Source organism: Rhopalosiphum maidis, chromosome 2 (genome assembly GCF_003676215.2).
Source record: "Rhopalosiphum maidis isolate BTI-1 chromosome 2, ASM367621v3, whole genome shotgun sequence".
Lineage (NCBI taxonomy): Eukaryota > Metazoa > Arthropoda > Insecta > Hemiptera > Aphididae > Rhopalosiphum > Rhopalosiphum maidis.
Window position 1 is genome coordinate 20,202,998 of NC_040878.1, and position 15,102 is coordinate 20,218,099.

A 15,102-nucleotide genomic window follows, 5' to 3' on the forward strand; every position below is an offset into this window, starting at 1 on the left:
ATAACGTAATAACAGTTTAAAAATGAAAGGTAAAAAGAAAGTAATCGATATCATTAGATAACTATATTACTATCAATTTTATTTTATTTTTATTTTGTACTAGTAGATATAATTAATCTTGACTCGCAAAGTTACATAAAGTGAATAAGTTGGGATTCTATGTGTTATTGTGTTATGAGTATCCCAAGCAACTAGTATTCTACATATATATCCAATTAGATATATCTAACTGTTTTTTTATTATGTTTTTCAAGAATTAATAATTAATCTGTAGTTTTTATTATGTCGTAAACATCTATTATCTCTAGTCATATAACATTTTAAAGTTTGCTAAAACTGAGTTTGATTTTTATACAGTAAATTTTCTCGTTTTAATATTTAATTAATAATTTATATGAATATATATTTATAATATACTTAATTTTAATAATTATGTTACATAGATTGTAAATAATTTGTTCTGATAAAAGCGAAATGTTTAATAACCAAGAATTGATTATTTAATACGCTCTCTGAGTGGGCTTTCCTAACTTGTTTCTTTGATAGACATTCGACTTGTTTATATAAATATATTTTAACTAAAAGGCTAAAATTTATTTAATAATTAATAATTTTAATATAGGAGGTAGGTACTTCAGATATAACTTAATATTTTAGTATATTTAAATTGTATGTAATACTTAACATTCAATTACTTGTATATATTTTTATAAACGTGTATAAAAGGTACACACATTGTGCATTATTTTCAAGCTGTTTTATTTATGGATACATATTTTCATGAAATAAAATTATTTAACGTATTTTTTTTAAGTAAGGTATTTATAAATACAGCATAATAACAAATAGTTAAACCATCAAAGATAAATTACTGTAAATTCTTTTACCTTTTTTTCTAAAATTGTGTATAACTGTATAAGACACTATATTAATTATATTTTCTTAAATATTTATAATATCTATGATAAATATTAATAACACCATAATATAAAACTTATCACAATCGTATCGAAAAAATTATCTTATTGATATATTTATACTTATTCGTCAATATTCAATACACTTCATTAATGAGATATGTAATTACCATTTTATTATAATATAATTGTATATAAATATACGATACACTTAACATTTAACGCATTTATAGTATAAATTAAAATGCTTTATTTTCAAAAATAATTTTAGAATTAATAAAATAAACAATATATTTCATTAAAATAAGTAGCTCTATTAATACAAATCATAAATCAGATTTAGAAAATAATATATTTTTGAGTAAAAAAAATCTGTATCTTCCAGTTAAAATAAATCTTTTTAACTTCTTACTTGAATTTTATAAATACCATAAAGATATTAAATTGTTACGATCCAGATTTGTTAGAAGTATAATCCTACTAAAAATATTCTTTATTGTATTGATAATTTCCCGAAAGAAAAAAAAAATAATACAAAGTTTTAATACTGATTTTCATTTTCAACTAACATAATGATTAATAAGCACTTATAACAAACAACATATAACATATATAAATCAGTATATTTATTTACACATAATGAAATACACAAATTAAATAATCAAGCTAATTTATAATAAATATATTAATAACTAATAATTATAAAAATACAATTTTGATTTCGGTTTTATTGTATGAAAATGAATAATAAATAATATTGTGTTTTTAACTTATGTAATCATACAAATATGTACATTTATAAAGTATGTTGTTATAATGTTTGTTGTCATTCTAATATTTAAAAAAAGAATATTGTATATATTTTTGACAGTAATTCATACATTTTAAAGCTTATACATATATTTATGTACATAATATATACATTACGTCAATTTCAGAAGGTTTGATTCCGATTTATTTCATATAATATTGACTATTGAAACCACTAAACTGATGTAGAGTAGAATATTGTATGTCTCAGTCTCCTCATGCTCTCTCTTTCTTACTCAATCACTATCTTTCTCTGTCTTTCTCTCTCTTTACATTTATATATATTTATTTTTTATGGATTACTTAGTAATATACCATTGCAATGAAAATGTAGACTATTTATGTCAACGTTACTAAAACTACGTTGCTATGCGTTTATAGATTTATATACAATATTATATTTTAAATGACGACTTTTCAATTTTTCTTATACAGACTTGTAAAAAATAATTTTTAAAGATTTGTATAGAGATATTTCCACCTGAAAAGTTGACATACCCATTGAGCTATATGTTTGTATTTGTTCTATAAGTGTATAACAACACCACAATAAATAAAGCCTTAGAACTTAAGTAAAATTACACGATTCAAAACATTGTATTTAACACCTATTACATCAACTATAGAATTATTAATCTATTTTATTTTTAACTCATCGTTTTTATTTTATTCTATTTAAATTCAAACATGAAGTTAAATTTAATTTTTACGAATAAAAAAAAACTTAATTAATCATAATATTATATAGTATATACCATAGGTTAAGTAAAATAAATTCAGATTTATGTAATTAATAAGTTTTAAAAACGATTTTAAACTGCAAAATTAAACCGTCAGATATGAAAGCTTGGATTGTATTTTTTGTGGTATAAGAGACTAATTATAATGCAACTCATTTAAAATAAATTTGTATTAATCATCATGTTTCGTTTTTGAATTTTTCGGAGAAACTACAAATGGGACATTTTTTGTTTCGTTTTCACTCTTTATATATATATGCGTAAAAAAAATAAAAATATGTATACAAAACAAATGAATAATATTTTTACAGTTTTATATCGAAACCAAAGTTATAAACAAAAATGTTCGTGAAACGAGCGATGAGTACTAACAAACATTATTGTCAGTGATCAGCATAAAACATAAATATTTACGCATTGTAGTACTACATTGTACATTATAATATTTTTGATCTTGCACGAATGTATCCTTTCTAGTATCACACTTCGTGTAATTGGCTCATAAACTGTTATTTCCAAAATATCTTTAAAATATAAAAATTATTATTAAACAACTTTTTTAGAGATTTTCTCTTTTTTATATAAATATGGTCACCCTAGTATATTCGCTTGAATGTTATACAACACCACTTCTAAAATTGTTTTGTAACATTGTAATGGTGAATATCTTGACACGCTATGGTAAAATCAGTTTAGTCTTAAGTAGCCTTCACTCGATGAGAGCCACTCATTTACCTTTATACTGCCTTTGTTACATTTAGAGTGACTACTATATTTTGTAGATATTTTACACAAAGAAATAAAATATAATAAAGTCATAGTTTTTGATATAAAAAAACGTATTGTACATTAACAGGAAATATCAAAAAAGAAAAACACTTATTATTTAATACTTGGAGAGTTTTTATTTAAAATTATTATAGTTAATTTTTATGATAAAATGTAAAACTTAATCATAAACTAATCTGTTGGTTCTCTAATTTTAGGTTTTTGAGCGTAAAAAAATGGTTATTACGAAAAAAGCACCAAATCGAACTTGCTAGAAAAAGAGGCTGGAAAGGATATTGGGTGTGTCTTAAAGGTACTACATTACTGTTTTATCCATGCGATTCTAGAGAAGGCCGAAGTGTAGAGGCAGCACCAAAACACCTTATAATTGTTGACGGAGCGATCATGCAACCTATTCCAGAACACCCGAAAAGAGATTATATTTTTTGTTTAAGTACAGCTTTTGGAGACGCCTATTTATTTCAGGTATGTTAAGACTAAAAATGCATTTATTTAAATGATAACAAAAAAAAAAAAAATTGTATTAAATTATATATTGGTAAATATTATGATATATATATTTTAGCAGGATGAAAAAGTATTTATTTTCTGGAAGTATAAAATAGTTGTTCGATGTAATCAAAAGTTTAGAAACTCAGTTGGTTAGTTAATCTGATCTTCTACGTTTGTTTTAAATTAGATACAAAGTTTTTTTTAATCATACTTGCACAAGACCAATATAGATGTGATTAAAATTTGATCATTGAGATTGACCTAGATTTTAGGCTTTTCACCACTAGCACACATAATACAATGCTTATTACTCAAAATATAAAAAATGGCAAATATTTTATGTTAATATTATATTATTATATAAATACAGATGTTTATTTTCACAAATTTTGAAATTCACAATTAAAAATATGACAGTATATAGTCATATAGAGTATGTTTAAAAATGTAAGCAAATATTAATCAAAAAACAAGCAGATCACAAAAACAAAAAATACATCATTAATATCGAAATAATAATAACTGTATTGTTTTTCAGGCGCCTTGTCAAGTAGAATTGGAAAATTGGGTGAACAGTATACATTCTGCATGTGGGGCAGCATTTGCTAGGCATAGAGGAAAAATAGGAACACTTCATTTATTACAAGAAGAAATTTACAGAATTGAAAAACAAGTGGATGCGGTTTGTATTAAAAAAATTTTATTTAATCTCTGAGAAATATTAACTCATCTATTCGAAGTTTTTTACGCACGTATTTTTTTAATGTAATAAACTATATAAATAAATAATAACAGTACCTATTGTCGTTTATACTATTAAAATTCTTACAATTTTGCAGCGCAATTTGTTATTTAACCTTATCTTTTTTTATTATTTATATTTTTATGACGTTTAACAGAAAATATAATTTTCCCACACACAATTTAATAGTTTTTAATAATAATTAGGTACACATAGTAGATAAGTTTATAATATAATCAAATATTACGTTAACAATAGTATCTGATTGATAATGTTAAGAAATCACTGAAATTTATACCACTTAATTATGCAATTATAATTTCAAACACAAACCAAATATTATAACTAGAACTTCCAATCAATATTGTTATCGGTATGTTCTTGATTATCAGTTCTTATTTATTACTGAATTAATTTTAATTTTTGTTTTTGCTTTTAATATACCTACATAAATATAATTTAACATTTAACATGTAATTATTACTATTACGAACGACCTAATTATATATCAAGATTGATTGATGAACGTTTATATGACTATTTATGATTGAACGAATATTAAAATACATTAAATATTTTTAAATGACCTTCATTAGCATTCATTATAAAGTTACATAAATATTTCATGAACAACAAACATATGTTTTAAATATTTTCATTGAATATATATTACTATTTAATATTTATAATACATGATATTATATATTTGTCTGTCTATATTATATAATTAAACTAGTTATAAATTTTGTTTAGTGGCATTTAGTAATTTATATTTAAAGACATTTTTTTTTTATAATATGCTTATTTTAATTTTTAAATGAGAAAAAAATATGCCTATCAGTAAATTTTTTTTAAATTTAAAATACGTAATTATAAGTTTAATAATAGTGTATAGATAATATTTACACCTGATAATAACAATTATTTGTTTACAGGATCAAAAACTCAAACATATGGCTGAAGTAGAAGTAGAAATGCTAACGGATCCAGATACTAAAGAACAAATAAAAAAGCAAATTTTAGCATGGGAAGAGAATTTAGAGAGATTACATTGTGAACAGTTTCGGCTCAAATGTTATATGGCTAGTTTACAAAATGGTGAACTTCCAAATCCCAAGGTACATTTAATTGTGCATTATTTATATAATTATTTTTTGTACATGAATTTATCGTAGAAATAGTTATTTAATAAATTATATTAATAAAATGTATCTATATAATTTATAACTTAATTAATAATAGTATAAAAATAAATAACTTTATGTAACATTTCAGATTCTTTTAACGCGTGTATCCAGAGCCACAAAAATTACACTAAATAAATTAGGTGTGTTTACTGTATCTTCGCTACATGCGTTTATATGCGCTCGTTCTCCATCATTGCTCAACAATCTTTTGGCTGGACGTGGTGCAACCAAAAGAAAAGCTCCAGTCTTATCTCGTTCGAATAGTAGTTCAGGTAGAAGATCATTGCAATCATCAACATCCAGAGATGACCCAGAAAAGACTGTGAAAGTGTCCTTACCTGATAATCAAGTAAATATTCAACATTTATAACTTATAAATATCTTTTTAATTGAATATAATTCATATTTTCTTCTACTATTAAATTTAAATATTCAATTATTTTTAACGTTTATATATTGAATACTTCTATTTTAATGACTATAAATATTAAAAAAAAAAAAACAATACTTATTAGTTATTAATTTTTTTTTGAGTTAAATAAAGAAAATATATTTTCAAATCAACATTTTTTAGTAATTCAGCACAATTATACTTTTTAAAATTTATTTACAATTTATTTTTTATAAAAAAAATTGTTTACTTATTTGTCTAAGTAAATTATTGGCTTTGGATTTTTATATAATAAAATAATATTGATTGTTTGTGTTATAATTGTAACTGGGACTTATTAAAAAGTATATTTGTTTTATAGTCGGTACAAATACATTTGCGAGAGGGCATGACAGTTGATGAGTATTTGGCATTATCTTGTTCAAGAAAAGGACTTAATCCCATGGAGCACTTTGTCAGGGTAAAAAAGAGAAGGGATATGGAAGATCATAATTATTTTGTCCCTCACCGAACTGATAGTATTGAAACTTATGTAAGCATTTTATTCTAAATAAATAAACATAATTTATATTGGTATAATTTAATTTATTTAAGCAATTTTTATTTTTATTTAGTTACATACTCATGAAGTTGTCGAAGTTCGTGCCAAAATCCTTTATCAAGTAGAACTTGAAAGAAATACATTAGATCATATGTGGGGATTTTCCGTAGAAGCAGAATTAATTGAAAATGCCGAAAGACAAGATGAACTTTGTTGTTATGTTAGTCGAGTTGAAGACAAAGGAATTGCTATTCAAAATGGTAATCAGTTATTTAAATACTTACAAGTATAATTTCAGTTAATTTAAATATTCAAAATAAATTGATATTTTACTATAAGACTTAAATTACAAGCATTGTAATTTATTGATTATAGGTTTAATTAAAAGCGATGAGATTATGGTGATTAATAGTGCAATAGTAAGTGATTTAGATATGATGTACTTGGAATCGGCTCTTCAGGAAGAACTTTCTTTAAGTATGATGATGAGATCATCCCGAACAGAACCTCCTCAATTACCTTCAGGCTCAAGAATTATATCAAAGGCTACTGACGATATAATTCAATCATTAGTGTGTCCTCCACCACCTACAGATCCACCAGTGATCTCGGAAGAAATGATATCTGGACTGATCGTACCAGCTCCAGGGTGGAGTAAGTTTATACATTGTACTTAACACTATTGACATAAAATTTATTATTACAATTTATTAGATAGGGAAGGTATTTATGAATTGGAAACTAACAACATGACACAAGATTCAAAACTTGCTTCCAGAGGAAATTCTTTTGAAATAGAAAATTTAATTAAGGTTTGTTTTATAATTTATAAAAATGACATAGATTAAAAAAATTATCTTCAATTGTTTAATTTTATTGATCTTAGAGTGCTGGTGAAGTTACTGGATTCTGTAGATCTCCAGAGCCAGCAAGAAGAACTAGCCCAACCGTTATTTCTGCAATACAAAATCCTCAAATAACTATTGGCCGTCAGTTGACGGATGCTGAAAAACTTAGAAAAGTTATTTCTGAACTTGTAGATACTGAAAAATCGTATATTAAAGTAAATATCATTAATATATTTAATATTTTTTTTTAAATATATTAAATAAAATAATAATTTATTTAATTTAAAATTAAGATTTGCTTACTTAACAAAATACACAGATTTATTATATACAGATTGTATATTTTCTATTTCTCATAATAATAAAATTAAAAATATTTACAGCACTTAAATAATCTACTGGAGAATTATTTAGAACCACTTAAACAAGAAACATTTTTATCTGGAGCAGAAATAGCTGTTCTGTTTGGTAATATCCAAGAAATTGTTCAGTTTCAACATCAGTTCTTACAAAATTTAGAAGAAGCCGTGCGCCAAGAACCTAACTTCCATAAATTTGATCAGCCAGAACAATTTAAAGTACAATTATTATAAAATTATATGAACAAATACAAATTAAATATAGGTAATAAAAATTAATATATTATAATTTATATTACAGAATATACTTTTTTCAATTGGAAGCGCCTTTTTATATTATGTCAATCATTTCAAATTGTACAGTTCATTCTGTGCAAGTCATTCAAAAGCTCAAAAAATACTTAATCCTAGTAAGAAACTATTATAATATGATTATAAGAATATCGATTGGCCCGTAAATAAATTTAAATTATTGTTGTTTTATTTTTTAGACGAAGGCAATCAAGCATTACAAGAATTTCTATGCTCCAGAAATCCTCGACAACAACATTCTTGTTCTTTAGAATCTTATTTAATTAAACCTATTCAAAGGATATTAAAATATCCACTATTACTACAACAATTAAGGAATCTTACTGATCCTCATTCGGATCAACATCTTCACCTCGTTGGTAAGTAAATAATTAGTAATAAAATATTCAAATTATATTTTTTTTTAGTAAAAACTAATTATTAGTTATTGTTTTAATAATTTAGAAGCACTAAAGGGAATGGAAAATGTTGCTGAACATATCAATGAAATGCAAAGGATACACGAAGAATATGGAGCAATCTTTGATCACTTATTCAGGCAACATCAAAAATCTTGTAAACAAGTAAGTTACTATTATCAAAACATTAAAAAAGACTGACATACAATGTTCATACATAAATTGTTTATTTGTAGTCTATTGACTTGTCTCCGGGTGATTTACTGTACTACGGAGGAGTTGAATGGTTGAATATATCTGATTTCCTTGGAAAAATAAAAAAAGGACTAGAGTTACATGCAATGTGTTTTGTTTTCAAATCAGCAGTAGTATTTTTGTGTAAAGAACGTTTAAGACAAAAAAAGAAATTAATGGTTAGTTTTAGATGATTAGTTAATTATAGTAAAATTTTTAATAATACTTACACTACTATTATTTTTATTTTAGAGTGTGTCAGGTAAAAGTGAAATGGAAATAATTAGATATCAAGTTTTAATACCAGTAACTGAAGTACAAGTTAGAGCAAGTTCTGCTAAAGACATGGAGACACATTTCTTGTGGGAACTGATCCATTTACGTAGTCAATCCCACAGAAGGGCAGAAAAGATTTATGTCCTTTCAAATAGGTATATTAAATGTTTAATATTTATTTAATTGTCAAAATGTAATTTGTTATTAATAGCATAATACATTTATTTAGTACTGCCGAATTCAGAAATGCGTTCTTAAAAACTATACGCCAGATTATTCGCGAAAGCGTACGAAACATGAACATTCCTACTGCCAAACCTTCTACTAATTCCCCTGCTCAACTAGTAAGCAATACCGCAACATTAGGACGACAAACAATTAATACTGGAGGTAAATACTATTTTAGTACTTTTTTTATATACGTATTTGTTAATGTTGACATTTATTCCAAGGTTTACAACTAATATCAGAAGATAATAAAACGCCTGATATTTCAAACTTAGCACAAGGATCACAAACACTTGGAAAACCTAAAAAAATTCCGCCAAAACCACCTCAAAGACATTCTTCGGGAAGCACTTTGACTAAAGTGGAATTAAGGAATCAAGGAACATCGTCGACTGATTCTACAACGGATACAGCAGGGACACAAACTATTTTGCCCAATTATAGATCGAGAAACAGAGGTATATAAAAAATATTATATAAAAAAATTGTAATTAATTATAGTTATTATAATGAACAGAGCTAGGATTTATATGCAATAAAAAATTGTAAAATGTTAATTTTATTTAGCAAATTATGCAAAAATACGCATGTAAATTTTTATAAGTTAAACTCAAAAATATAGTTACAAAAAAAATATTTATCTATTGAAATAGTGAACATCAATGATTGGCTGTTTTTCTTAGTATAATATAATTGAGAAATAAAATTTATAATTTGCAATGTTTAAAATATTGGAAAATTTAGTTTTGACAAAAAAATCAAGTCTTATAATCGGCAGGGCTAGAATTAAATACGAAATATTAATATACAAATATAAATATTAATTGCAAAATATACTATATAACGTGCATTTTTCGCATTTTTATAATCTAAATATGCAATTATATTAATTTTATTCAATATATGCAATAATATGCATTTTATCCAAAATATGCAAAAACATGGAAAACAAAAACACCACTATTTATCTCATCATGAGGTGTTTCGTGGATATTACTGACAAAATCAATAATCAGAAGTCGCAAAAAAACATGCTGTTGCATATAAATCCTAATGAACAACACAATTAGATTATTTAATTATATTATAAAATATCATATTATATTATATTTCATTATAAATAATTAGTAATAATACTTTTATATTGAATTGTTTTTAGAAGAACGAAAAGTTGACGAACAAAAATCCGAAGGTGAAGATGATAGCAGTAGTCAACCTGGACCATCTAAAGGACTTCCAATGCACGGTAGTCTGGGAAAAACACCTAACTACTTAATGCTTAGTACCACATCTACATTATCAGCAAGTAGTACTGGAAGCCAAGCAGCCAGACTGGTGGAAAGATCACAACAACCAGAAAATTATCAACCACCTCAGGTGCAGGACCTCGGTAAGACGGATCTGCACCAGGATTACTAAAAATCGCGCTACCCACTGAGAATAGGTTAGACCCGTTATAATGTTAGCCAAGGCTATGGGTCGCATACTATGGTAGAGTGAACTCATGAAAGTAACATAAGAGGGGATGGCGGTAGAGTTCACTCCACCGGGTAAACAAATTCTAAAACATGTATAAATGAAAAGTGTTAATATCTTATTGTTTATAGGTTGTATTATATATGTTAGGTGTTATAATTTGTTAAGATTAATTAGTCTAGAGATATTGATGATGGTATTTTTATTTATATTACTCCACAGGTTCTCCAGTATGGAAACCCAGAGAATTGGGAGAATCGTCAACATTGCCAAGGAAAAAAAAGTCGAATCAGGAGCAGTTTGAAACAAGGACAATGGTGAGAAAAGGAGAAAAAAAGGATAAAAAATGAATAAAAACGCGGGACAATCACTTATAAAAAAATATTCATGCATAAAAGTACCCAATTAACGAGGAACGTGATAGCTATCACCGAATCTTAAAAGTTCTTTTTAAAAATCTAACTGGGGATTACTATGATGTCCTTGTTACCAATGGTATGGAAAGGATCTGCCGGCCGAGGGTCGAAGAAATTATGTTTATGATCAAGTTAGATTATTTCTTAAATTCTCATTACCTTATTGGTATGTTCCTACTTTATTTATTACATAAAATTAGAATTTATTACAGTCTTTTGTTTCGTGTACATAATAATTAAAACGAAACTGAAACATTTTGTCACAATTAAAAACTAAAATATACCGGATTTGGGCTGTTTATTATTATCGGTAATTAAAATACAAACGTCGATACAACCACCATGGTAAATTATTCTTTAAACCATCTTTACTAATACTGTTATTAGACACCATACATTTATTGGGATACGCATTATGAATTTTATCCACGTTACGTTGACTTATATATATTAAATATTTAAATATATATATATGATATATAGACCATGTCTGTTTTAATGATTATGCACCAACTTAAGGTTATATTACAAATCGTACATATTAAAAGCTCAAAGCTCAATTTCATTTAAATTATTTTCTTCTTTCAAATTTCAATAGATTTTATTATGAATTGTTAACATTTCTCCATTTGATCTCATTAGTGATATTTGAACTTAAAAAGATTTAGAACTCCTCCAAATGCAGAATACATAAACCACGAATCATTTAATTTGTTTGAGCACATAGGATAAGTAAATAATGATTATTTTTATGCTTAATATGTACATTGAACATTTTGAGAATAAATAATACTATATAATGGTCAACGCGTGAACGACAATATATTGTTATTGTGTAACGACGACGAACTATGAAATAAAATCTAATTAATTATTATATTCATTAGATGTATTGAAGTGGTCTAGGAAAACGGTTTCAATTATTTGAAGATTGAATTTGAAAGTTTACATTAAAAAATAATATGTTCCCCAAAAATCTAGTCTTATATTTGTTCATGTTCGGAATTTCCTAATGAAATCATTGAAACTATTGTTGAAAATAATGTTTAATATTAACGATAAACAACCTAATGTAGTGTCATTAAAATAGTTCTAGTTCTTTTGGAAAAAATAAAATTGACAACCGTAAACTATGTCATCTTGTGTGCCACACAAGTACCTAACATAAATCGTAAAATATGTTTGAAAAAAAAAACAATTATATACATATTTTCTAAGTACTATTAGGTTATCTTATAATCATTATTATTAAAATACGGAAAAATGTCGTGCTCATGTAGGTACCTTAGAAATTTTAGAAATAAGTTTTTAAATTTAAAAAAAAAACCACCCGGTTATGTTTTCAATTTAGTACAATCGTTATCATTAAATTATTATATGAATTAATCGAACATTTTATTTCATTATAATGTTTATTACCTACTCAAATAAAAAAAAAATATATATATACGTATATAATGTATATGTGTGTGTATATATACATAGCATATTATATATATATATATACATGTTTAAATTAGGCCCACCGCACAAAATAAAAAATATTATTATTATTATTATTATTATTATCTAATTTTATTATTATTTTAGTTCTTCCGTCAATCGAAAAAAAAAAAATGTTGAGAAATTATTGTTGTGTTATTGTATTTGTAAATAAAATATAAATGAAAAACGTTTCAGCATTTTATTATTCGCGTACATAACGCGTACGGTACATAATATCATAAATACATAATAAATATCATAATATATAGGTACTATGCGCCGCTATGTCAACACAATATAATAATATAATTTTTATAAGATACGTATATAATTAATATTATTTTCGTCGTACTCGTCATCAGTAGGTATACGTGTCATATTGTATGTTGCCGGTACGTGAATATGCAGCTTACTATAATGCCTACGTAACATATAATATGATGATGATGGATTTCATGATGACGACTTGCGAATGCCAAAGCTCAAACGATGTAGCTGACGGCTGGCGCGTACGGTGCCGTCTGGTAAGTCGCTACGACGGGGTGTTGATGTTGGTAGGTTTGCACATGATGCGAGTGCACGTACGACACCGGTTCAGCGGGGTAGTACACGTGTCTGAACACGGGCTCGGTTTGTTGAACGACGTATGGTTGTCTGACGACTGTCACGTCTGGAGACGCTACGTGCACTTTGGGCAAGATCACCGGGGTTATAAATCCGTGTGTGGGGGCAGAGTGCACCGCTGTCACCGATAAAACGCAACAAATCGCCACCTGTTCATTGAATATTTAATAATTTATTATCAAATTCTAAGATGATTTCGTATAATAGTATAGCAAAGTGAATCTAACTGGTACTTTCAAAATAATCGGAAAAAAAACAAATAAAGAATATTAAGGTAAAACGGAAAATGTACACACTGTGACCTGCACTTTTAGCAGAAGTTTAAATTTTTCACCAAATATTTATATTAACATATTAAATACAAAATATTTTGCATTTTTATATGCTATTCATACGTATGATACATTTGAAATTTTCAATCTTTTTTTTTAGTTTTTTTTTCGGTTTATTTTGACGATAAAAATGTTGTTAGCTATTAAAAATTTGAAAATTTGAAAATGTATTATAAGTTTCCTCAGAATTAGTTAAATTGCAAATTTATTAAAATTAAAATATATCAAAAATCTAAGTCACAATTTTTTATAAGCGTTTAACTAAGTTTAAATTTTATAGGAAATCATTAAAATTTAAAATTTTTTTTATTATCTTAGTATTTATTTAAGATTTAAAAATTATGTATAAGATTTAATTTTTATACCCGCAGACCATTTAAAAATAAAATTTTTATTTGTAGCTAGGATAATTTAATAAGAAAAATTACGATTAGGTATAATTATTTTGTTGTAATTCAAAAAAAAAATATTCATAGGGACTTGAAACTTTTCGCCATTGCATATATCGTGATTTATTATTTATTTACGATTATGAAATTGTTAAATTCAGCTTAGTAGAAATATTTACCGGTTTAATAATAATTAAAAATACTCACTAAAAACTTCATTTCGACCAAAATCCAGCTAAATAAAACTAATAATAATGAAAAACGGATCTTTAAATTGGTACTTGTTATAGTATCAACTATGAACTATAGATTATAGACGGTACGTTCGAAATTCAAACTTTTGTAAATCAAAGTGAGTTATATAGCATACGGGTACCTTTCTGATGAAATTCCACCACCTAAGTGGTAGGAAATTTCATCATCACGCCCAATTCTCAGCGGAGATCCTGCATGGCAACGACCTCAGCCGTTACTTTTTTTTAATTACCTATATGCAAACTCATTGTCTGTCACATTATTATATTACATGGTAGAATTAATATAATATTAAAACATGAAAACAATTTTCATTAATACCTATTGTGTTAAGAAGAATGATAAAACAAAGTCAATTCTTACAATCGTCAATCGTATATTTTAATTAAATTGCTTTATAGAGTTTATTAGACTTAGCGTTGCGAGTAGGTATAACATACCATACCATTTAATCTATGACATTGCAGTGCCTAAACAAAAACAATAATTTCGAAATTTTTCTTTTCTTGATAAAAATTATTGTAAGATCGATCACATTAAGAAGATATTGACCCTAAATATTTTCTTACATTTTGGATCCTGTGCTGTGGACTGCAGTTAAAATTGATAGTTTTACATGAATTCAGCGATTTAAAATTACAGTAAATTTCCGTTACAACGAATACCAATACAACGAAAAATCCCGTTATAACGAAAGTCATAGAAGTCCCCTGCCGAAAAGCAGGGCTTATAAAGAACTTATTCGAATTTTCATTACAACGAAATTTCAGTTATAACAAAAAAAAAATTGGTCCCCTGGAGTTTTAATTTTAATCTTTTCTAATATAGATTCTATATGAAACAAAGAATGTTGTAGTATAC

At 25.8% G+C, this 15,102-nt stretch overlaps 2 protein-coding genes across 3 annotated transcripts in view; one reads left to right on the forward strand and one right to left on the reverse strand.

Moving 5' to 3' along the window:
- Nucleotides 1-11,457, forward strand: part of LOC113551303 — a 61,367-nt gene extending 49,910 nt beyond the window's left edge. For both annotated transcript variants that reach the window (XM_026953472.1, XM_026953473.1), the window contains 19 exons: nucleotides 3,454-3,721; nucleotides 4,287-4,430; nucleotides 5,426-5,608; nucleotides 5,766-6,026; nucleotides 6,430-6,600; nucleotides 6,683-6,869; nucleotides 6,985-7,263; nucleotides 7,324-7,421; nucleotides 7,496-7,672; nucleotides 7,841-8,035; nucleotides 8,118-8,226; nucleotides 8,308-8,487; nucleotides 8,573-8,691; nucleotides 8,763-8,939; nucleotides 9,013-9,191; nucleotides 9,266-9,426; nucleotides 9,489-9,722; nucleotides 10,424-10,654; nucleotides 10,963-11,457. In XM_026953472.1, coding sequence (XP_026809273.1) covers nucleotides 3,454-3,721; nucleotides 4,287-4,430; nucleotides 5,426-5,608; nucleotides 5,766-6,026; nucleotides 6,430-6,600; nucleotides 6,683-6,869; nucleotides 6,985-7,263; nucleotides 7,324-7,421; nucleotides 7,496-7,672; nucleotides 7,841-8,035; nucleotides 8,118-8,226; nucleotides 8,308-8,487; nucleotides 8,573-8,691; nucleotides 8,763-8,939; nucleotides 9,013-9,191; nucleotides 9,266-9,426; nucleotides 9,489-9,722; nucleotides 10,424-10,654; nucleotides 10,963-11,090 — 3,481 coding nt within the window. In that variant the 3' untranslated portion in view covers nucleotides 11,091-11,457. The remainder of the gene's footprint in view (nucleotides 1-3,453; nucleotides 3,722-4,286; nucleotides 4,431-5,425; nucleotides 5,609-5,765; nucleotides 6,027-6,429; nucleotides 6,601-6,682; nucleotides 6,870-6,984; nucleotides 7,264-7,323; nucleotides 7,422-7,495; nucleotides 7,673-7,840; nucleotides 8,036-8,117; nucleotides 8,227-8,307; nucleotides 8,488-8,572; nucleotides 8,692-8,762; nucleotides 8,940-9,012; nucleotides 9,192-9,265; nucleotides 9,427-9,488; nucleotides 9,723-10,423; nucleotides 10,655-10,962) is intronic.
- Nucleotides 11,458-12,834: 1,377 nt separating this feature from the next.
- On the reverse strand, nucleotides 12,835-14,333 carry LOC113554317. Its single transcript, XM_026958104.1, has 2 exons — nucleotides 14,194-14,333; nucleotides 12,835-13,414 (listed from the first exon to the last, which is right to left on the reverse strand). The coding sequence occupies exons 1-2, from the start codon at nucleotides 14,203-14,205 to the stop codon at nucleotides 13,124-13,126; spliced, it is 303 nt and encodes a 100-aa protein (XP_026813905.1). The 5' UTR covers nucleotides 14,206-14,333; the 3' UTR covers nucleotides 12,835-13,123.
- Between the last annotated feature and the right edge of the window lie 769 nt (nucleotides 14,334-15,102).